Source organism: Anabas testudineus, chromosome 17, assembly GCF_900324465.2.
Source record: "Anabas testudineus chromosome 17, fAnaTes1.2, whole genome shotgun sequence".
NCBI classification, from domain to species: Eukaryota; Metazoa; Chordata; class Actinopteri; order Anabantiformes; family Anabantidae; genus Anabas; species Anabas testudineus.
Window position 1 is genome coordinate 11,520,241 of NC_046626.1, and position 25,218 is coordinate 11,545,458.

Below are 25,218 nucleotides of genomic sequence, written 5' to 3' on the forward strand. Positions count from 1 at the left end.
TTTGTGTGTTCAGAATCTCATCTGTAAACAAAACATTTAACTTTTTTGTATTTTTAACATTAACATGGAAAAAAGCTTTACCCACTTTAATTTATTTTTAAACACACTGACAACAGGACTTAATTTGCTAGAGACAGTATAATAAAACAAAAAATGCTGGATAATGATTACATATGTTTTTTTCAGGTTTCCCAGTTACCCCCAAAACATGGGTATGCTAGTTGCTGAGAGGTCTCAGCTCTATGTGTGTGTGTGTGTGTGTGTGTGTATGTTGCTTTGAATTTTATTTGAGAGATCCCAGCCCCTCAGTCAAAGAACATATTTTCCAGGAGGTGGAGCACATGCTGTACAGTACAGGCCTCATGTTTTATATCTTGGGGGAAGTGTGAGTGTAATTAATCCTCATGGGTCATACACTTCTGTAATTTAACCATTAAATGCCCATTATTCTATTCAGTTAAAATATATAGTTATTTATTTATTTCAATGCAAAATGAATGAATAATTTATCATTAACCTTAAGATGCACAGGACTATTTTTAAGGAGTGGATGAATCATACAATACAATTATTTTGACACTGAGGGAAATAATATTTTACTCCTTATCAATTCACAGGTAAATGTGCCAAAAGTTGAATAAGCACTGGAGTACTAGCTTCTTGTTTCAGCTGCCAAGTTAAGTAGGTATCCTGACGACATGAAAGCCTGCATCACATCTTCTAATACAGAGTTCCCACCTAAAACCACAGCAGGGACATGTGTGTGAAATATGTGTGGGTTATCTCACATGGCCTCTGAACCAACGGGAATGTGATTCATAACTGCAGCGTTTTCCGCAGGCCTGTGTTGCAGGTGGTAACAGGTTACAGTTCTGTGTCCCTCTGGGTAGGATGTGTCAATCATCAATGTCCAAAAATATTCTAGGGTTTTATGACGAGAGAAAGAAATAATGGGGGTTGTTGTGCCTGTCTTGTGTGTTTGTGTATACTATTATTGCTATTATTATTTATTATCTTATTGACCTCAGAAATTAAGTAAGGCCATGGTAATTACTGTACCTGTTTATAAAGCGAAGACAGCCTGCATTCCTAAAACCTTTTCTTTACTGTTTTACTTTGATATCATCACTCACCATCAGTGTATTTGCTGAATGTGCTGAAACTTCAATGGCTGAAGCGTAATAGGAATATGCTGTGAAACTGTAAACATCAAGGTGGGCCAACAAACACAGTGATATATACACACACAGTGTGAGAAGATCATTTCCACTGTGTACACTGCAACAAACCCATTCCTTTGTTGACTGCCGTCCATTGTGAAGTTCCCATGTGACTGACTCGGAGAAAAGAGGGGAAACTTTTCCAAAAAGTGTAGAAAATGTCATTTGCTTGGATGTTTGAGCACAATGGAATTTGACTCCTATGTACGTTCTTTCCTTCCTTCTTCATATCAATTCTGGGAAAGGAGCGAGAGTTGCAGTCGAAACATGTCAGCCGCCTTTCACATTCACAGAGGAATGTTGGCGAGTCTTCACAATGTTGTCAGTCAGTACACCAGATAAGAGCGTTCACTTCATAAATAAGATTGATGGCATCGCATACCACCAGTTCCTGCTCTGTGTTTTCCCATACAAGCTTCTCTGTCAAAAGCATCCGTACTATCTCACCAGCTCATATCCTCTCCTTTCAAGTCCAGGCGTGCATCCACATCCAAGTATCAAACCACACTACAGCAGGATACGTCCTGAGAAAACCAAACATTAATTTTTGTAGTTAGTTTAAACAGGTTTAGCAGCTGTTGTGTTTGGCTCCACAATAGCAATCGATCACATTAAAACGACGAGCCTTGAGGACACTAAAAATGTGAAAAATAATCTCTTTGTTCATGTCTTGTCAACACAATCAGGTCTTATTGACAGATGTTTGAAGCTACAGTAAACAATATATATCTTTATTAGAAACATGGTCTGAAACTTATCTTAATGTGGAGAGGTGCCGTCAAAGTCTCCAGTGATCCACATAGAACAACAGTGCAGAGATGTTCCCATTTAAAGATTTATTCACATTATTACGCAGCAGGTTGCCGACTGCATTTTTTAAATAAAATTTTGATCCATTCAATCCAATATCATTTTGAAAGTCTAGAAGAACTGTACTTTATTTTATTCCCATTCAAGATCATGCTCCATAGATCAACTTTTGTAGGTGTGAACGGGACTGTGTTTCATCCAATATCGAGTTTTAATAAAAAAATCCATGGAATTAACAGTTTGAGGAATTCAGCAACCCAAGGACACAAATGAGTTTTTCATTATTGAAAAGTAATCAACAGTAAGTTGAAGTTACTGTGGCCGTACTACTTACTCAACAATTAAGGATCAAAAGCCCGTATTCTACAATAATATGAACATGCCATGAATAGAGGCTCACCCTCCTAACCAATCAGAGAAGGTCAATTGTTTCTGCTTGACTGTTTAGTTTTGTGTCATTTGTAATTAGGGTAATTTCATGAAAGGCAGAGCAGAATGTGGTGGAGCAGGGAGAAAGAAACTGGGTGGAGCGAGTGGTGTGATTTCATACTATGCTAGGTTGACTCACAAAAAGTCATATATTGTAGCTTTAAGATTAAAAGTAGTTCTACTCATTTTCACAAATGACTGTGGATTCAAACTTTAATGAAGTGCAGCAGACCGAGACTGTTTTCTGACCCGGCTCATTTAGTTTCAAGGCAGATACTGATCCGATCAGATTTCCATTTATCTATTCAAATGTGTGAAAGCTTCTCTGCACCAGCCATAGTTTAACACACACGCTGTAGGCTGTAGGATGACCGCTGAAACACGTGAGCAGAGACTGCCATAACACTCATTGTCCTCGTCATTGTCATTATCCTACGGCATTGTGAGTTCTCATTGTCAGTGCTGCTCAACCACTTCAAACCAGTACAAGTCGATATTTGTCATTGTGTGTGTGAGAAAAGAGGGATGTTGAAACAGATACTACATTACTGAGCTCTCTATTCTCTCATCCAAAATAATTCACTTACACCTCTGGGTGAGAGTCAAATCAGAGGCAATAAAAGCTATCAGGGAATGCAGCAGGCATTTGCAAAGGTGCACGCAAGAATTTCAAATGGCATTAGCGGCTAATCTGGGAGAAACCCGTCTTTGTCACATATACGGTTACGTATCCCTGTGAGAATGTGATCTATGTCAAGCATGCTCTTCATGGCAAGAGGAGAACAAGAGAGCAGGCCACCCGAGAAAGTTGAACCCAAAAGAATGCAGCTCTGGCTCTCACTAATGAAGAGCACTCTTCTGTGTGGTCAAAAGAGAGAAGAGGAATGAGGGGACAGAGTCACAATGTGAGACAGACGACCGAGTTAAACAGAAAGAGAGAAAAAATACATCAGAGAATCACTTCTCAGATGTACACTTATTATATTATATATTTTATCATATGTTTTTGGCCAGGAGTAAGTCAAAGAGCCAGTTAATGTACATTTGAACATTTTATTGCTTTATGAAATGTTGCATGAATTCAACTGTAAAACCTTCATACTGTTTGAAGTTCACAGAAATGTCTGTTTGAAGTCAACACTTGGTTGGTTGTGTACAGCCTGACATGACTGTGATTGTCAGCACATAACTTACAACAAACATACAAACTGAAACTCTTTGGCATCTCGCTCAAAGCACTGTTATATCTAAAATAATAATAATACAAATATCTGTATAAAATATAATAATAATAATAATAATAATATTAATAACAACAACAACAATAATAATAATAATAACCTGTTTAACCTGTTTGTTAGTTCAAAGCTCACAGTAAACAAAAACAAAACAAACACGATATAGTTTTCAACTTTTATCCACATCGGTGATCAAACCAGCAGAATCACCACATTGGGAAACACACTCGCAGACTCTAGTCACACATGCGAACATACAAAAAAATCACCATAATGCAACACCCTTCCAAACAACATCAGGTCTGTGTCAGTTTGGCAAAAAAATACCAAATTGTCTTTTTAATATATTATGCATCACACTGCACACACACCCCCAAGTCTTTGTAGAACCAGCTACTCAGGCTTAATGGATCTGGACAGCAGGAGCATTTACTGTACATCAGCAGTGTTTCATGTGTTATCAGCTTAAATTACTGAGTAAAAGGAAGTCCACCGAACAGATCAACATCTATGGGATGGCAATAAGGTTAATCAGATTAACATTCTTCAGACACAGATACCCTTTTTCTGAATATTTATCTAGAAGAGCATGAGTAAGTTAATATTTGGGGAATGTGGAAACCAGATAAGATAAATATGTAGCTTCTTAACTCACTGGATTGGGGTAATAGATTAAGGGGGAGGGGTAAATTGGGGAAAGCAGCAATTACATATATATATATATATATTTATATTCATATAAATATTTTGGCATACATTCTCTGAGAACATGTTGCCCTATTACAATCCACAATACTGTCCAAGTACCTTGGGAGAGTCATTGTTTCTCACCCAGCCGTACAGCCTGCCTGCAGCTGTCCAGCTTAGTGAGAGTAAGTTGAGTCGCAGCGCAGTGTGTCTCTAAAATCTGAAAAGAGTCCTTTTTCTCATGCGTTGGCCTCTTTCCACAACATTCTTGCATCCAGTTTTTTCTTCCATTCTCCACTCAAAGACGTGCACTCTTCACAGAATTGCTTTTTATTTTCTAATTTAAAAGCCAATTTTCAGTCCTCTAAATAAAGATTTCCACTGCCTCGGACTCCAACTCATCCAGTCCTCTGAAGGGATTTAACAGCAACGTCTTGGGCACTGCCTTGTCTGGACAAAAACAAAGAAGAAGAAATAATTATATAAACGTTCTAAAGTTAAAACAGTAGAAATCAGTGAGTAAAGGTCAACTGACATTTTCCACAGTCAAACAGACTCCTCTGGTAAATGTGTCTAGTCAACAGATCCACTTTATTTCATAACCATGCACATTCCACAAAACCCACATTAGGAATCCTGACCTGGACTGATGCTATCTGATTGGCTGACTATGCAGCAGCTTCATTAAACAATCTGACCGTCGATGAAGTTGACGTCCAAGAAAAATGTATTTACACAATGAATGTGTGTTTTGTGTAGCGGAGTTTGAACTTGAACAGGCTTGTTTATTTCTTCACTGTACTCTTACATTAGTAAATGATTTCCACACAGTATATTATTGGAGAAATGGACCTTGTAAACAAACACACTCATGCACATTCCATAGATCACTCACCTCTATTGAGCTTCGTTGTGCTGGCAGTCTCTTTGACTTTGGTTCCCTCCACCTGCTGCTCTGCTGCTCCAGGTTCAGACTGAGTGGGGAGCTGATGGTTTGGAGTCTGATCATCTGAAAGACTCGTACCTGAAGGACAGTATCACAGAATATGTCAGTGCCAGTCAACCATACTTATAACAACATACCAATCCTCTCTTCTATGACTTATTACTCTGATTTTATTTAAAGAATATTGTCTGAGTTGTAGAGTTAAAGTAGATCAGTTTGAGGATGTGTCGTAAAAAGTAAATTAGGCTGATTTGCCTTTGTACCACCACTGCGCCATTATTCTGCTTACCTCTACTATTTGTGGTAGCCTTCGTGGTGCTGATGGAGGGAGTGGAGCAAGCAGGTGGGAGAGTTGCTCCTGCTGTATTCAGGAGGTTGGTTCGGGGACTCGGCTCCTCCTTCCTCCCCTGGTCCTGGTGCAGCCGCTGGTTCAATATCTTGATCACAGCATCCTTTTCCAGGATCTGAGCGTAGAGAGCACGAATCCTAGTGCAAAAAAATAATAAAAAGTCAGAAAGCAGATAACCAAATGCTGACAAATACGCTAATTCTGTCAATTCTTTGAAACAAGTGAGATTAATCATAGGTATGCACCTGTTCTCCATCTCTTGATTCCTGTAATCAGCCACTGGCAAGTCTTCGTTGAAACTGTTGTTAGAGGAGTGGCATGGCGAGTGGTTAATGATGGTGGTGTCTCTGCAAAGGGTAAGAAACTTAGCTTAGTTTCAGCTGAAAACCTTTTGGATGTCGCAGTAAATGTCGAGCGAGTGTCAGAGTTCTCCGATCCTTACCTCTGAGCCGCAGCAGTGGCAGCCACCTCCATGGCAAACTGCCTCATGGTGCTCTCCTCCAGGTACTTCTGCTCCCAGCGCACCATGTCAGCCTCAAGTGCCAGGATTCGCTCCTCCCGCTCACGCAAACGTTCTTGAAGGGAGCTCATGGTCACTCCTGGTGGCTGGGATTGCCTCTGAGGTGGAAAGTGAAGGTGAAAAAGACACAGGTTAGAGGGAAAGAACAACCATTAAAGTCAACGTTAGAAACAGTTTTATGCTTTGGAAATGTACCTGTTGTGCTCTCAGACTCCTGAGCTCCTGTTCTAGTCGTGTCCTCAGCTTCATCTCCAGATTCTCCCTCTTCTCACAAGTGGACTGTAACTGAGCCAGCGCACTCTGAAGCCTCTCCACCTTCTCTACGTAAGCCCTCTTCCTCCTCAGCTCCTCCTCAAGCTGACGCCCGCGTCCTCGAGCTGTCTCCAGGGCCTCCTCAAGTCGCTTCGCCTTGAGGCTCTGCTCCTCCGCTGTGGCTCTCAGCCTCTCCAGTTCTCGCTCTACACGCTCCCGCTCAAAGTTCTGCTCCTCATCTGAAGCAAAAGAAAATAAAGACAGCTAAGTTGATGCATGCAGAGATGATTTTAAAATTAATTTGAATGAAAACACAGATGCCAATCCAATATGAAAATATTCCACATCTATCAATCCTGAACAGAAAAGGCAAAAAACAAACTTCCCCTTGAGACTAAACCTAGTAACAAGTACCAGTGTAGCTACATAGCAGCCAATGTTCTTCATTTAGAGAAGCACTCGTGGAATGAGAGGAGGAAGGGGCAGAAAAGCCGCCCTATCCCTTTGACCCACATAGCACACAGCATTCTTCATCAAGGCCGTACAAACACCCTCAGTCTGCTTGAGTCCATAAACAGACAACATAAATCACACTAACAACAGGTGGGTTGAACCTCATTTCTACCACTTCCACACTCCTGCTTTGTGAATTAGAGCCACTCTATTTCCTTTTTGCAAAAAGGTCAACAGATTGAATTTTCCTATTAATGGGCCGCCTTACCGAATAGGCTGAGGTTACGCAAGAAAAATTCATACGTGCTTGAAATCCTTAGCTACAGAACGGGCCCCATGCAATCCTGTCCAATCAAGCATGCTGATTACAAAGGAGGATGTAACACAGAACTGGGGAGAGGAATCTAGTCAGACTAAATGACTTACTTTGTTCAAGGAGTTTTGCCATGAGGTGCTGGTTATGGTCTGCTGCTTCTACTTCTTTCGCAACGTGTGTTCTGGCATTTTGCAAGTTTTCTGTAATGCAACACAGTTTTAAAATTAGACAAGATTGTAAGCCACATACATGTTGGAACTAGTATTATGGCAGACAGCCTCTTTAGTATGTGGGCTCGTGTGTGTCTTGTGGCAGTGGTCCATACCTCTAAGGTCTCTGTTGAAATCCTGCAGCCTCCTGATTTCAGCCACCAGCCTCCTCCTCAGTGCCTGCTCCAGGTTTTCTCTCTTACTGCTGCCCTGCATCAGTGTCTCATAGGCCTCTGAAATCCGCTGGATCTCTTGCTCCAACTGAAAGGGGGAGAGGGAAAGAGAAAAGGAGAGAAGAAGAGGTAGGGAAGGAGAGGAGGAATAGGAGGCCAGAAACAGTGAAGGTGGAGAAGAGAAATTCTTGGTTAACCTACTTCACATGCCAGGGAGGAGCTGGAATGTTGATCTATGTTGTTATAGTACATACATACACATGTGGGTACAAATATGGCGTATACAGTACACTCTGTGTTTGTATTTTTGTGAGTGTTTGTGTGTGTGTGTGTTTGGCATTATTCTGAGAAGGAATTCAAGCCCGCACCACTCCCTGTGAGACTGATTTATATCTACATTCCTGAGGGCTGATAGCTACAGTTCCAGGTGTGTTAGCACACAAGAGCGTGCGCATACACAACACATCACAAGGTTAAAATGCACACAAAGACTCTCTCTCTCACACACACACACACACACACACACACATAAAACACAAAGAAGTCTGGGAAGGCTGCCAGCGGAGGGAAGGTGTGCATGCCTGTGCCAGGGTTGTGGAAATGGCAAGGAGACACCCACCATTACAGCAGTCACACAGGCATGTTTACTCAGGGCTGCGGCCTGACGGAGAAAACTTTCCAACCCCGGCAATTATCATTCTTTAAGGCTGAGACAAGGCAAGGGCCATGTGACATAACTCCAGCAGAGAGAGGGCTAAATTTTACAAAGCCTGGCTGAGGTATCAAATGTCTGAGAAGGAGTTTTCATCATGTCGAACAAGAGGATGTCTTGTTTTAGAGCGAGTTTGGTTAAAGAGTCATTCATGGGAGGCAAAAAATAGCAGCAAAAGAATTAGGGTTAAAGTGCGAGGGAGGAAAAAAAGTGCTATTGGGCGGATAAACAAAGGAGACCTTTCACTTTTTATGCAGTCACCCCACCACCTGCCACGGATCACCACCCCACCCCCATCAGCTGTGCGCGAGTCACAACCCAAACAACTGTTGTCTGACAAGTTGTGGGTTACGCTGAAAATCGAAAGCCTCCCTAAATCTAAAGCACGCTCACTGTCTCTCTCTCTCTCCCCGGCCTTCACTAGGTCAGCAACACAATGAGAGGAGTGAGTAAACACAGTAGCAGCCTGTGGAAGGTAGCAGCTGCTGATCTCATCTGTCCAGTCCAGATGAGGGAGTGTGTCTGGAGTTGGATGTCAGGGAGACAACTGTCGACTGGGGTTGTGTTTCACCGACAGGTGGCTGATGAAGGATGTTGTCTAGCCTTTCAGCAAGTAAACAACTTTGTAGTATTTCCCTCAAAATGTGTTCAAATATAATTTCCTGTTATGTTATCTTACCTTCTGAATGCGGCCTGTCTTCTCTCTGTGTGCCTCCAGTTCTTGCCTCAGCCTCTCATTCTCAATCAGCAGCAGCTCCACCTGGTTGGGTTCCTCCAAGCCAGCAGGTGGCAGGCTAGTGAATGTGCTATAACAGGGGACGTCAGCTGGCTGACCAGACTGGACATACCTAAGAAAGAAACAATAATAAGTCAAAACAAAGTCATCTTGAATTCTGTCCCTCTCTGGCTGAATAAAAAGTAAGAAAAATCTAAAATATCACTTTATTCTTGTCTATCGTTGAGGAGACAAGCTGACTTTAGTGGCTGTATGAGACACATAGCTTCATAAAAAGCATCTAGGGGTGACACAACATGTGAGACTGTTCTGTTGCAGTGTGCTGAGCATTGCAAACCCCTACAGGATTGAACTTGTTCTTCAAGGAGGGAATGTGAATTAGCACACAGGCTATGTTGTGCCTTACACTAAGCATTATGTATTTGTGAAAACATCACACTGAGTCACATTAATTTAAATCACATTATATGATACCATGTGAAAGCACTTCAGTCACAGATATGATCACATTCACGACACTTTCTCTTTATATACCTGTGCTGCTGTGCCTGGACTGGCTCCAGAGCCTGGTGAGGGATAAATCCTTGGCCCTGAGCAGAGGCTGAGTATTCTGGTGGTGGACAGCGCTTATCCAGACTTGGCCCTGTGGTTTGGAGGGCTTGTGGGGTGTAGTAAGGCAGCTCAGGGTAACTGTGAGAGGTGCTCTTTATGGCCTCTGCTTTAGCAGCGGCATTATACCTCTCCAGAGATATCTGCATGCGGTGCTCACTGAGTGACCGCACATGGCTGCACTTCATCTCCACCAGATCTGCCTCTTCGTGGAAGGCCCCCTCGTGCAGCAGCTTCCCCTCATGCAGCTGCCCGATGGGGTCTGTAGGGGCCCAGTGGGAGGCCAGATACTGAGAGTGTGCCTTGGCCTGCTCATATGTTGGCAGCTCCTCTCCATGCAGCTGGTAGAGCTGGTAGCCACTTTCAGAGTGGTGGTAGTCACCCTGGTGCTCCTGGCCCTGAGGCTCCTGCCGTGCAGACAACTGAGGGAATGGAGGATCCTCCTGGGTGAGACTCTCCAAAGAAGATCGTGGGCTGGGTCCACTGTTGCTTCCACTGCCTCCACGCAGGGCCTGCTGCTGGATGGCTAATAAGGTGCGGGTGTCTGTGGGGTTTCCATAGCGGAGCTGCTCCTGGATGAGCCGGTGCAGGACCGTGCCAGACGGCTCTTCAGTGGACGACATACTGGTTTGTGTACGTTGTTAATCTCTCTTAAGATCAGTTGAACTGTTAATTATTTCTATACAATAATAAATCAGCTGTGAACCTAGAGAAAAACAGAATGAGAGAATAAAGTACAATCAGAACACATTAAAACCCATCTGAGAGCACTGATAGATCAGCACATTAGGTCTAGGTAGTATCAGCACAACTGGCAACACAGACTTAAATCATGTTGTTATATTTCCTTTTACATAACTCGTGGAAACATCTGTCTTAATGTTTTGTTTCTATGCTTTATGAACACAGTGAAACTCCAAGTCAACAGCGACAGCTCAGGGATGTGGACACTTTCCTCCACAGCAGGCACAAAGTACATGCGCCAAAGAATTCCAATCTCACGGGGGAGCAAATGCGCATAAAACCGCGTTTTAAATCAACTTAATCGTTGCTTTTACAGCTTATTTACAGCTGTCGCTGTGAAAAGGTTTACATTTCCTCACCACACAGCACTTTCTTAAAGCAGAAGTCACATTACAGCTACTTTCTTAGTGTTTTCTTCTCGGGTTTGTATCGTGGAAGTGGAAGAAAAAGACGCTCGTCTTACCAGCTCACGCTCTCATCATAACAAAACGCTGGTCGTCGACCTCGAAGTTAAATTCACAGTAATTCCACTATTTCCAAGGGTTTTTTTTTTCTGAGTCAGGCGCGTCTCATCCTCCTGCCCCCGGACAGGCTGCCGCGCTCCTCTCTTGCTGTGAAATGATTGTGGAGCGAGCAGGCGGCGATAATAAGTAACCGAGGAGGGACTGAGGTCGGAATGCCAGGAATGTCAAACGCGACGTCCCCCGGGGATCAAGCGTAAAACCAGGCGGGAGGGGGGGGGCTGATCTGCTTTATCATTACCAATGAGGGGTTAAAAAGAAGTGTAGGAAAGGACATTTGTTTCACAAAGCTCCCAGTTAATGTGTTGTGGAAGAAATGCATTTTATGCAAAAGAGACAGATGCGTCTTCTCTTCTTTAAGAGAGTTTCCAACAGCAGGCAGCGTTTGTGTTCGTCTCTCTGATGACTTCCAACAATGAAAGAGCCATTCAGATAATCATCAATTTATTTATATATATACGTAATAAATACATCGGAGTGTAAAGTAGGAAATGTCTGCTTAAAGGTGCAATTACCTCAAAAGTGATTAATGGAAGCATTATCCCTCATATTATATGATAAATTGAATGAGTGTATGTTAATTTCATGTTGACAATATGTATTGACTATTCATTTGACTTAGTTGTTTCAATGCCCTAACCACCCAGAAATTACAGACCCGTAAAATAAAGCTTTACAGTGGGTCTTTATGACTATAAGCTACTGTGCTGTTGTAGTTTATTAAGATAGAGCCTCACATACTGTTGGATAATAATGCATCATGTTTTATAAACATGTCAAATGTTCTGCATGTAAAAGGTAACTACTTTTTAATAATTATAATGGAATAAATAGTACAATATTTTCCACAAACATGTAGTGGAGTACAAGTGTACAAAAGGGAAATACCAAGACTGAATTTGTTTTATACGTTTTATACTGTTTACAGCGATACACACAGTTGTATGTGTAACAGCAGAGGATGAAATCTCTGCAACTGAACTACATGTAATTGAAGTGGTAGTTTAACTCCAGTTCACAGTGATTACTACAATCACTGTGATTCATGGTTAATTTACTCTTTTGCCATTCATGTAACATGTCATTAACTACACACAGAGAAGGGATTGTTTTGTTTAGGATGAGCTTATGACTCAGGGGTACTGTAGAGAAAGCTGAATTTTCCTTCTTGGTGTCATGTTATTTACATGTACATTTTCAGTTTGATCTTTCTTTAATAAAGTTATTTGAGCTCCTTTTTCTAATTAACATAAGTCACCCAAACTAGATTTCTATAGGGAAACTGTTCTGTCTGTAGTTGAATTTCTTCAGCTGTGAAGTAATTGGTAGCTTGCACAGCTATTCTTTCACAGTAGCTTCCCCAACAACTGTGACCTTTGCACTCTTTAAATCTGGTTGCTTGTAATTCTGGTGTCCAATAGGAATCCAGCCTCCTGGCATTCACTGCAGGCCACCATGGATATGTAAAAACTCTGTTTGTGCAAGTGTTAAGGCTGTGGATGCCTTAATTGTGTGTGTCTGTGTGTCTCAATGTGGGTTTGTGTGGCAGCTGTCCCCTGGAATCTGAGGTCTGTGTGCCCTGTTACTGCGAACACAGTGGCTCTTTGTACCCAACATCATACTACATGGTGCAGAACAGCGCCTGGAGAATGCCTCACATAGACACTTCTCCTGCTGATTTACAGGTTCAAATCTCAAACATGCAGGAGCTGTCCCCCTGCTGAGACACTGAATCACCCCTCTAAAGACGGATGGACAGATAGTTCACCCTCTGCCCACTTACAAAATAGGTATTTGAAGTGGTCCCACAGTTCCACTTCTATCTGCACCTTCACCAGAAGTGAAACCCAAACATACCAGAGTTTGACAAGCGTCTATCACAGGAGAATAACGTCCATTTTTGTTTTCTTGAAGACATAAACGTCCCGCCTCAAGGGAGAAAACAAATCTTTATGACAGGCTTCGTTTCTGTCCAAGCCAAAAGACAAGTCAGAGCTATTTATTACCTGCTTGGGTCTTACTGCTGCCATATTGAGGACTTTAGACGGTCTGGGTTTTACTGTGGGCCCTTTAAATAGCAGAGATTTTAGTCATAACAGACTAATGATATCTCGAGGCAGTAGAGAGAGAGAAAGAAAACAAACAGATGCCTTTCTGCCTCTGTATAAGCCACATTTCCCTCTAAAAGCACATGCAAACTCCAACTGAACCTGTAGAGAAATAGATCAGCAATTAAAGCACAGCAGGCTGCAGCAATCGATTGTTGTACAGTATGTGGCCATTGGCCTCGGGCTGATTATCTCATTAGACCTAAAAATCTATAGGCTCAGTGAGTTGGTATTGATGGTATGTGTTTGCAATCATCTCTCTGGCTCTTTCAACCTCCTTAATTAAACACACACACACACATTCCCGTCATGTTTCAGAGGCTGCATATTCTTAAACAGGACATGCAGACACCATGTCTCTGTGGGCGGCACTCACATGGAGGCGACTGGTCAGCAAAGTGTAGCGTGTTTGCATGTCCCCTTCAGATCTACAGTGTGAAGCAGCCCAGTCTCCACCTTTTTAAAAAAGTCTGGTCATGTCATTTAACACCACCTCACTACTTCCTCTACTCCCACACTGTGTGTGTGTGTGTGTTTGTGTCTCTGCTAGTGGGACAACGCCTCTGGCCATTTTGTCCTCCATTGTAGCACGCTTCCTGTGAACTTGCAGAGGAATGCAGGGCTGACCCTTTGAAAATTATGGACACTTTCATCGAGTCATTGCAGGATATGTAAACCAAGATTCAATGCCACAAAAATTCCTCAGTGTCTGTCTGTAGGCGCTGAAACCCCAAAGCAGACAGAACTTTTCAACGTTTCATGTGTTATTCTTTGTTTGTGCAGAGATGATTGGAATTGAGGAATATTTGAAGACACCCTGCAAAATAAAACACTTGTGTTGTTGCTATACACAATAAAATTATACTGGCTTTGAGGTTTTGGTGGGAACATGAGCGCAAATGAGGTAACACTGAGAGTAGTCAAACTACCAGTTACACAATTGGAAACAGTCTGACTCTAAATTTACTCATCTGAGCTGTGTTCAAGTCAGGATAAAAATGTCTTTGTCAGAGGGAGGAAGAGCATATCTGTCTGTGTGTCAACAAATTATTTAAAGTGGCTCCAGAGCAAAGTAAAAAAAAACAACAACACAAACACTACATTATAATAAAAGTATTTGTTCAAATTTATACACATTATGTGTATGGGGAGACTCATTTTGTGTCTCTTTGTGATCATCCTCCTTGTACTTGTGTTAGCAGTTCATGTAAGTACATGAATTTAAATGTCACTTAACAAAAAACAATTGAAAAACAATTCTGTTTTGGTAGTTTTATTATATTTCATTGCATTTTTAGTTTTATTCTAATAATATTCTTTGAGACTCAGCTGCTCTAACACCTGAATTTGCCCCAAAAGGATGAATTAAGTTTTATTTTACCTTTCAAAATAGACCTGTCTCTTCACTGTGAAAATAAATGAATCAGACAAGTTTTGACTTGCCGAGTCCTACATTTCCATTTACTGTAATACAGTATAACAGCTCTATTAAGTAACCATGCTGTCGCCGAACTGACGCACAAGGGTGACAAATCAGAAAAACTTCCAGTTTTACATATTGTAAAAATGCCTTCAGGAATCAATTCAATTCAATTGAATTCAATTTCATTTGTTTGGCATCAAATCATAACAGAAGTCACCTCAAGGCACTTTACAATGTTTAAGGTTTTCCCTTAAATATAACAGAAAAATCAAACTGTAAACTAGGTGACAATGGAGAGGAAAAACTCCCTTTAATGGAAGAAACCTCCAGCAGAACCAAGCTCAGGGTGGGCGGCCATCTGCATCGAACGGTGAGGGTGAATGGAAAGAGGAGAGAGAAAAGAACAGCAGGCAACAAAAAACAACAACAACAAGCAGCAAAAACACTGGACACTCACACAACTCTGGAGATATACAGCTCTGGAGCCGAGGATGCCTGCAAAGGAGAGAGAGGAGACAGAGAGGAGGAAGCCCAACCATGGGAGAGAGGAATTACAAAGTTAATGACATGCAATGGTGGCTACTAGAACTGCAAAAAACATTTCAGCAACAGTTGAATGGCCGCCTGTTGTCTGGATGTACTTTGAGTATTACAGTAGATTTGCAACACCACAGTATGTTTGCATAGTAAACTTATACAAACGCTACTGAAAGGCTGGTTGGTTGGTTGGTTTACCTTCTCTGATAGCAGCCCCCGGGCTCCTTGATACTGATATAACAAATGACACTGTCACGTTTCATGTTGCTGGACAAGCACTGGTGGTGCTCAGCATGTAAATGTGATTCTAACTGCACATAAAACTCAGCAAACATCTCTTTTGTCTCTGCGGATAGTGTGCATAGGGACACGTGAACTTCAATCAATGGTAAAATAAACCTGCTAAGCTAACCCCACAATGACCCAGTTAAAGGGCAGAAACAGGAGCAAATATTGAAAAGATAAATGATCAATCTTGAGGCACAACATATATTTACTGTACTCAATTCTGTTAATGTTTTCGGTATTGTGAGGTACTAGGTACACACTGTTCACTAAAAAGGTACAACTGGTGATTTAAAGGGTTACAAACCTATAAAGGTCAAAAACCACTGATTAGATTTAGGCTTATCTGTCCCAATACAAGGAAAAAAGAAAAAGAAGTGAATTTAACTTGAAGATGGTTACTGTCACTCTTTATTTAGTCAACCTGTTAAAATAATTAACATATAACTATTTGTGTAAATGCTTCTGGCAAATTTAGTACTAATATAATTACATGATAAACTTAAAGTCTTGACTTGAATTGATTATTTTGGACTCAGGGATCACCGGAGTCTGCATTGACTCTATCTGTGTTGAGACAGAGTTAAAGGGACTGGATAGGACAGGATGTGTGTCACAGTGTTGGATGTGTGGGAAAGAATGAGACAGAATAGCAGACAAGGTCACCTGATACGGCAGGACTGTTGTTGATTGTAACTGATAGTGCTGGAAGAGTGGGATGAATTCCTCTCCTTGGCTCTCACTTCCATGGACAGCTTCCTCATTCACACAGTACACAATAGCAGAGGACAAGGTGCACTGCTCACAAGTAGGATCTTGTTCTCAGGAAACCGATTACGACAAGCTTCCCATGTATTCATATTTCGCAACCGAATGGCTTGTGATGCCAGGAATGGTGCAGAGGCAAGCACGCTCGAACCTAATTCCTCTTTGAGATCAAGTAAAAAGAAAAAGAAAGAAAGGCAAAATGCGCAAAGAGTTGAGAAATCTGCGCATGTTGCAGCAAGTCGCGTTTGCATTCAAGGGAATTTCCAGACGTTCACAGCAAACAGACTTCAAAACATGAGTCACAACAAATGAATTTGTTAAGTAGGCAAAGATGACAGAGAGATGTGTAGTTGTGTTGTTGTCGATGAGTGATGGAAGAGAGTAATCAATTCTGTTCTTTGAACGAGATGAAACCTAAAACGCTCAAATAACCATTTGGGAAAATCAAATTAACACACATTCATACCTGTACGTTTTGCTTAGTATAAAGAAGTCTGAAACCAGACTTTCTTTATGCTAAGCTAACTACCAGTAGCTTCATACTTCCTATGATTTTCTCATCTAACTCTCATGTGAAAATTTTTTTTACTTGACTCACTAATATTGTAATGAACCAGTTTTCAACAGATGTTAATAACGTGATTAAAATTTTAATGTTTTAAGCCCTACAGTGAAGCCGGACTGTTAAATCTCAGGTGTCTTTTACAACAGACCACATGCACCCAACCCTACTCGTCTGTTGAACTGGAAAATCCACATTTTTGTCGTCAGTGGTGATATCTGAGAAATCTTCTTGTGCACTGGTTTCATGTTACCAGTTTTGAAAAGTGAAAGACTTTACAGTATAATCATTTAAGAAACATTAATTATCTTCAGCTGACCTGTGAAGGGCTGGAACTAACATAATATAATGCAATCTGCATTTTTATCAGTAATTACAAGTCAATCCCAAGTAAAAAATGTTCTTTGTCAATGATGACCTACTCCCTTAATCTATGACTGAGTGACTGTAAATGTTATCTTTTCATAGGCAATGATCCAAAACAAAGAAAACAGCAACTTTGTGAAATAATAGTTGAGTTATTGGGCAGCTTCCCCAGATTTAATGGGAATCTTTTGCTGTTGGGTAATAAAATGCTTACATGTTTTACTCTTAACACATGAGATTTATATGTTGATATCGCCACGGCAACTGTTTCATTGGCTCAAACACTCAAAATATTTGGCCTCTGCTCTCAGACATATTACTCATACAGCACTGAGGGCAAATAGCTGAATGTCACTGTAATGATGTTCCCTTTTCCATTCTCTTCCCATCCTCTTTTTCTCATGCCTCTGAAACTACACATAGCTGTATTTCTACGTTTCTGATATTCGAAATAGTGGAGAACGAGTCATAAGGTACAACAAAAGCTATTTGCCACTGGCCACTAGCCAGATGTTCAGTTGGATTGTTTCAGTTGCCCTGCATTATATTTCTAGTAGAAAAACTGGTCTTGAATTATAGACAGTTGCACTTAGTCATCACCATCGTTGGGGTGAAGCCGAACCAATCTGAACATTATTACTCTGAGGCACAGCCCCGAGGCCCTTTATAAATACCAGCCCAAGCTGCCCTTTGGAGGTGTGAAAACATCTCGCAGTCGTCTGCCCTGGAGACAACATGCCTAACGCAGACGAATGACACAGCAACAAGCCGTGACACCCTGTCCTAAAACAGCCTTCCACCCCAGTGGTCCGCTGCCATCCTGGGAGGTCACCAGAATGCCAGTCATTCATTCGGGCCTCGGCATGTGTGCCCCCAGCAAATAGCTGTGCACTTCTGCTGCTGAGGCTGCACATAGCATGATCTAATGGCTGGCTTTGGCCGGCGGCACCATGGAAAGAGAGAGTGAGGTGGGGCGGGGGCATTCTGTGTCTGTATACGAGCTTAGTAGCTCTGAAAATGTACCAGGGGCTTTCCATGGTCCAGAAGCAATGAGGGGAATGTGGGCTGGGATGGTCAGTCGGGGGTGTGGTGGGGGTGTGTGAGAGGGTTCAATGAGGGGTGGGGAGAGAATAGGTAGATGATGGATGCAGAAGGATGGAGGACGTCAGGATGAGATGAAATGATGGAAATTTGTTGAGGGTTGATTTGCAGAAAATGTGATTATGATTAGTACAGTATCACACTCAGTCTGCCCTGCATGACAACAGCAGGTTGTAGTGTGAATGTACAGTGTTTAATTTAATTTAATTTAAACAGTTCAGTTGAGTTTTCCAAGCAACTTATTATAATATATGAATTTAATCATGAACTAAAATACTGAGTTGGATTGCTGAGACTTTTAACATGTTGGGAAGTATTTCAGTGTCTTTTCATTGTACTGGACTTAAATCCTAAATAACTTAAATTTTGAAGTAACCTTAAAATCATTTTAGGTTATTTTGCAGGAAAGCAGTGTATTAGGCCAACATGTGAAAAGCTTAATTACTTATAATGAACGTGTATAAACGCTGATCAAATCTACCTAATGTCTCTTTTACAACTCGATCCTACTTAGAATTCACATCCTTAAAACTGTTCTACATATAACAACACACTAGCTGACCACTGAGTTACCTGTTTAATCTGATGCAGTAAGAAGTGTTATTCATTTTTTTCCCCTTCATTTATGTAAAAAGGGTGGTCAAAGAAAGAGAAATTAAAATTGTACAATTCAGGTATTGGATAATATTGTACAATTGTACCTAATAACGTGGCCAGTGAGTGTATATTATATCCAATTTAGTTTGATATGTTTCTACACCTTTTATGCTGAAAATTAGAAAATACTTTTAACAATGACATGTACAACAATGATTTTTAATTTTTCTCTGTCTGTGGCAACTTGGTTTGCTTAAAGTCTATTGTGCAAATCAAAGATGTTTTTAAAGTGTCAACTGGAAAGATTATTTTACAGATGACTTCCAGCTTTGACGTTACTACCAGTAAGTGGTGATTCAGCTGTAAGATATGTTAACAGTTGCAACGCAAGGCTTAGATAAGTCACTATATTGTGTTCACTAAAAGAAGGTCATTGTCTTATTTTACACAGACTGTCTATTTATAAGATTTGGAGCTGGGGAGCCAGCGGAAAAAATCTATTCATAGCTATTAACTCAAACAGCGAATAACGCAAAATAGAACAAATCATTTGAATAAAGCTAATGAAAAGTCACATTGTGCATTGACCCAAATCGACGAAGCCAGCAGTCGGTCAGTTGCATCTATAAAGTAGAATCAGTTACATGTTTTTGATGCTGACTGAATGTCTCTCTATTATCTCCTTGTTTATAATGTCTGTCACTGATCTGCAGGGATTTGATGTAATTATTTGTTCTAAAAACAAACTTAATCTTCATAAGTTACATCAGCTCAAGTGTTCTGATGATGAAAATGTCAAGATAGTGTAGAGATAAAAAATAAAAGCACATTCCTCAGTGTTTTAATTGGAACTACTTAACTTAGCTGTGAAATGACAACTGATAACTGATAACAACCGTAACGAATATGATAAGAAATTTTGAATGACACTTTTTCATGTACTTTTTAAGTAGACCAGGAAGCAGGGTAATGAGAAACGTGTTTCAACACAGGGGCCTCGTCACAGTCAAATCAATTTTACTAATTACCTTGATTTGAAAAAGAAAAATTTAAATTAATCCCAGAAGGTAATGGCTTAGCCTTGTTACTGCTTCTGTTAGTTAAAAAGAAACAGAAAAACCTAAAAAGTAAAAACAACAACAAATATCAAATACAAATAGAGAAAAAGGGCGTAATAGTCTGGGGGTAGGATGCAGTTCAGTGAAAGGTAGTGACAGAATGACACAAATAATCATTATAATGGTGATGAAACGTTTGATGATGAGTTGATGACGTTGTAACAGTCATAAGTTCCTGATCCAGTTTTCATACAGTCCACCTCCCTCCTGAGAGGATCTACTGTCACACTCTGCGGAGCAGTTTGATCAGTTTCTGATTAATGTCTGAAGTTGAAGTAAACAAACACACCCTGAGGATTTTGTTGCTATGTACGTTTATTGGTCTAACATGACAGTAGTACTGTAGCTATATAATTAGGTAGGCTGAATAAAAAATGCTTTGAAACACACATTATTGGGCCACTTTGTTGACTTAATGACTCTTTTATTCTTGAACATATTTCTATACAAATAGATTCCACATCAGCGTGTGTGAGATGTGTCTGTCGCACTGCCACATTGGATCAGGACCACCAGTTCAAGTTATCTAAGAACAGTTTACTGTCAAAAAATATGCTGAATTTGAAATACCAAATAGAGGAATAATCCTACGCTTAAGTTGACATTGAGTTAATACTAAGTTGTGCTTATTATCAGGTAAAAATTATATTAATCATCAGTTATGTCACTCTGTCTGTGTTAGACATCGTGGCATAGCTATTATTGTACTAAATAGTTTCACTCTTAGTATTATGGTTCAGTTGTTAGTTGTGGCTGTTGTCCACTGAAAGGTACATGTAGACTTGAGTTAATTGCTTTGTTTGAACAATGGCTTAACATTTCTGCATTGTAATTTTTACAGCTGTGATAACTTTAAATAATTGTATCGGGATATTTAGTCATGTTTTTTTTTTTTTTTGGCCTTGATAACAAATTCTGAATCACAAGTTGACTAATTAGTTTTTTGCCTGCAGAGGTTAAAGCTTGACAAATGACACATCTGTACATATAGCCTTAATGCTCCATAAGCTGTATAACATTATATGATCACATGAAATTTCAATGAGGGTAAAAGGGGCACCAGCTCAAAATGTCATTTATAGCCCACATTCAGAAATTACTGGCTGTACCTGTTACCCCACTCTCCAGTTCACGATGTGTAGAGAAGCGCTCAACATCTGCTGCTCATTTCCTCTAATGTAACTCTCACTCGGGACAGGTCAGTGTTCACATGAGGCACCATTAGCCCTGCTGTCCCAAACCAAGAATGCAAACACCAGAGAGGCTCTTCCAAGAAAACCCAGTTGAGGACTTTTCTGGAATGTCCTAACGAGCCTTCTCCGCTGCGTTTACAGTTCCAGACCGATGGCAACCCTGCAATCTTCCCTGCCAGGCGGCGTATCATTATCTGGCCTCCTCAGGGGACACACAGAGAAACAGAGAGAGTTAGAGGACTTTTCTTCTCCTAAAACAGAGGTTCAGATGCTTGTCTTCCAAGCTGACCATACTACTCTAAACAGCGATAGAGAGACAGACACAAAAGGCAACCTCAGACAGTGACTTCATGAGTTTTAATAAATAGCTGCAAACCACTTCAAATTAGAGAGGTCTAGACAAATAGTTAAATGCTGGTGAGCTGCTGTCTTGTCAGATTAATCTTGTTGTGCTGCAGTTACTCTAGTCTGATAAGTCTTGGCTTCAAGGTTACTAAGAAGAAAAGGCACTGACTAGTTGCAAAACTAAGCAAAGTGTTCATTGTTTATAATTGAAGCCCAGTGTCAGGTTACAGATAGAATTAGGAAGTAAAACTGATCTGGCATTTTACTCAAAGTGGAAACTTCACGTCAGTAGAGAGAAGAGAGGAAATGTTTTTTGGCAGAATGAAGAAAAGCATGTGACACGACTGTGCTGCTGCTGGGGGTGCATGCATGTTCCTCCCAAGCTTGCAGTAGGCCTATGTTCTGATCCACTTCACTAAGATAAGAAACACAAATAAGATGTCAGATCTTACTGACTTCAGACCGCTCTTATGTAACGCAGGAATGTTGGAACTGGACCATCTCACTAAATCACAAGTAACAAACAGAGGCACAGTCTAATAAAAGAAAAGGTACTGGTTCACTGAAAAGCAAAGTGATTGTTGTTTCCATAATGACCATGTTATTGTGGGAGAACTTTGGCAGTGGGAAAAGTATCCATGACACACCATTAATATTATCGATGATATTTATTGTGTTAATGTTGTAGCTGACAGAGACAGAGTCCAGATCATTTTACTATATGTTTAATACTGAGCTCATAATGGACTGAACATTAGAAAGACCTCTCTAACAGAGCTATAATATATAAATAAAACAACAGTCAGGAGGCTCCACCAGTATCCTCCAAAATCAATACAAATTAGGGTCAGTGAGCACTTCCACTTGTGAACAAAATCATTTTAATGATGTCAATGTCTCACAGTTGTGAACATACTGCATGTCGAAAAACCTAAGTGCTGTGTATCATTGGGTTCAGTGCACAAATAATACAGAAATCATTTTCAAACTTTCTACATGGTTGCTAATCGGTGGTTAAAAAACACAGGCTGAAACTCTCTGCTCTGGGACAATGCAGGGCCCCTCACAATTTCCTGCCCATAACAATAGTGTAAAGGGACGAGCGAGGGGTCTTGGCTGGAAGTTGAGAAGGCTTCTCCTCTTTATCCTCAGACCAGCAGCCATCCCAGTAGGAATATGAACTGGAAGGTTGCCCACTGTTATGAAGTGCCAAAAAATGTGAGGAGAGGATGCCCAAAGCGTGGGAATTTCACTTATCCTATGTTTCCAAAGAATTTCAGGCTTTTCACCAACAGCATGGTAACAGGATGTGTGTGTGTGTGTGTGTGTGTGTGTGTGTTTGAGGAATTTTACCTCGTGATTTCCCACTGACTGATAAAACTGGGTGTTACTCTTGTTATTCTTTTGGTTAAATCTTGCTCGCTCACTTCACGGACATGGAACATGTCATTTAAGAAACATGCAGTCTCCCAACATAAATTCTGAGAATTTAACTCATCCCTCTGTTGAAGCAGTGAGAAAGTTAGAGGTAGACAAACAATGTTGATTATCTTATTGGTTCATTTTCTTTTCCAGTAACAACATTTTCCTCGGGTTTCTGTACAAGAGGGATGCAACATATTATTTAGTGGGTACGAGTGTTTTGATTTCCAGTGGTTGTGCTGAGCTGACCAGCCGTAAGTTCATGTTGTGAAAGCGGAAAAAAAAATGTGCAACAATACAAAACAATTGAGTTCATTTCCCAAGTTATTTGTATTTCTATAAAACAAACAAACAAAAACAGTATATCATAATGGCTGAGGTCCTAAACAACAAACTACTAATATTCTTGATAATCTTTTGCATCCCTGCCTCATTAGACATCACGTAGGAATGTGGTGTGTCAGGAAATGAGGCCAAGATATGATGCAACACCGATCGTGAGTAAGAATCAGGCTAGCATAGTACTACTCGATACCATTAAGTACTGTGTTGTAGGCACATAACACACTTTGATGCACACATGCCAAAAACACGCAGTTTTACACACTATTTGAAAGACTTCAGTAGAACTGGTCTGTGTAAAGATCTCTCACATAAACATGTTTTCTTCTCGCTTATCATTTAATTTATTTGTGTTGGAACGTGTTGTGACAAATGCCTTTTGTTCAGATGGAATCTGAACTGAATTCCCCGCTTCTGCAAACACAAACATTGTTTTCTTGAAGGAAATACCTTTAACTCCTCTTATCGCATATTGCAATGCTTTTTTAAGAATCATGGTTCAGTGAAACACTGTGAAACTCGGAGTGAGTAATTCTCAGATGGATGCCACCTAGTGGTAAGAACTTGTTTTCTTTTTTTTGTTTGTTTCCATTTTGTTTTAACAGTGGGAGCTGTTGGTGCTTTTTACCAGTTTTTCCATGTGGGCTCTCAAGTGGTGTGAAACTAGAAACAGTAAAATAGGACACAGTAAAGGAAACAGTGTAAGCAGATTTTCATGCAAATTCCCTCCTCTCAGCCAGAATGTGCCACAGAAAGCATCAAGGCTTCAATTTGGACACAAATTAAAACCAGAAACTGGATTATAGCAGTCAGTTAATGCTATTTACATGAGCTTTGAGACGATCTGATGCCTAATTTAAAAGTACTCTTACATTTTTCTGCCCTGCAGAAAAGGTACAAAGAAAACAGTGGTCTCTCTGTCAGTGATGTTGATTTCCCTGCAAGGACACAGAGCTCTCAAGTATGCAGGATGTTTCATGAACCATTTAGAAAGTGGACTGATAAATAAACAGAGACACACATGCACAGATACACGCACTGGAACGCATGTTTCTCATCCTTTGTTTTGGGTCTGTAGGAGCAGGGAGTCATGGCAACCAAATACCAAGGGGAGAAAAATCTGTGCACTGTCTGGCTGAACTCCATCTCTCTGGCAGTCATGCTAAAACTCTTGAATCCCATGACAAAAACAACATTCCTCATCTAAGTGATAGTCTTCAAGGAATTCCTCTTAAACAGAGGCATTTCTTAGCATGCATACCACTTTGTATTGAAACCATCTGGTGTAATGTGTGAATGTGAATTCTTTTCCACATTCACAGGATGAACCAGGAACTTAATTTGTGCACACATGTGGGTGTTTGCATTGTTTACTGTACCACTGTACATACTTAACATGCATGAGTGCAGTTATTGTTACAGGACACAGGTCTCGTCTTTACATTAGTGCGCCTCTTTTGCAGCAAACTGATACTATATGTGATATAAGAGATTGGTCTCTGATCCTAAAGCCTATACTGACTTCCCTGAAGGTATAAACACATTCTCACTGACATAAAAGCACAGATTAATAATGACAGCAGTAGTTAAAGTGCATGTATTTTAGTTTATTAGACTAAATCTAGGCTGAGTATAGATGTCCATGACCCAGTGCCAGCTCTCCCACAGTGGTGCTGGCCCCATGTCTTACACAGTTAGTCTTACTCCATCATGGTGAAATGCTACACAGAGAGGGAGGGAAAATAGAAGAATGCTGTGAAGACGAATGACAAGGATGACAAGCCTATTGTTTCTCCAATTTTGCAATGTCCTGTGTTCAGTGAGGCCATGCAGCTGAGCATTACAGCAAACCTGGATTAGAAACCAGCCATTAAGTATTACTCCAGCATAGCAGCACTGGTTTCACTGGGCTTAATGGTACCTTTAAGGCAACTGGCTTTGCAATTGGTTAATCTGGGTCTAAAATAATACATTTTGTCAAAACCAGCATTTTGAATTTAGATATAATTATATAAAGTATGTGAAACTAACTTACACTGATTGCTCAGACCGGAAGTAGAACAGATAATTTTAATATTACTCATGCATGAGTTTGTATAGCAATGCTAAGGAATGTAAAATATGTGC

The 25,218-nt window shown here is 40.6% G+C and overlaps 1 protein-coding gene across 1 annotated transcript; it reads right to left on the reverse strand.

Annotated features, from left to right (window-relative positions):
- Nucleotides 1-3,860: 3,860 nt before the first annotated feature.
- LOC113171681 (angiomotin-like 2a) lies at nt 3,861-11,025 on the reverse strand. The gene is made up of 11 exons (XM_026374246.2): nt 10,867-11,025; nt 9,585-10,365; nt 8,994-9,162; nt 7,546-7,690; nt 7,331-7,420; nt 6,395-6,690; nt 6,122-6,297; nt 5,925-6,026; nt 5,620-5,816; nt 5,280-5,408; nt 3,861-4,834 (listed from the first exon to the last, which is right to left on the reverse strand). The coding sequence occupies exons 2-11, from the start codon at nt 10,280-10,282 to the stop codon at nt 4,749-4,751; spliced, it is 2,088 nt and encodes a 695-aa protein (XP_026230031.1). The 5' UTR covers nt 10,283-10,365; nt 10,867-11,025; the 3' UTR covers nt 3,861-4,748.
- Between the last annotated feature and the right edge of the window lie 14,193 nt (nt 11,026-25,218).

Bases quoted from the DNA above. Each gene is read 5' to 3' on its own strand.
- LOC113171681 (XM_026374246.2), bottom strand. From the start codon at position 10,282: ATGTCGTCCACTGAAGAGCCGTCTGGCACGGTCCTGCACCGGCTCATC. The intron at 7,691-8,993 runs GTAAGATAACAT...TCCCCCTTTCAG, and splicing joins AGACAGGCCGCATTCAGAAG to TTGGAGCAAGAGATCCAGCG. The intron at 5,817-5,924 runs GTGCATACCTAT...TTTTTGCACTAG, and splicing joins AATCAAGAGATGGAGAACAG to GATTCGTGCTCTCTACGCTC.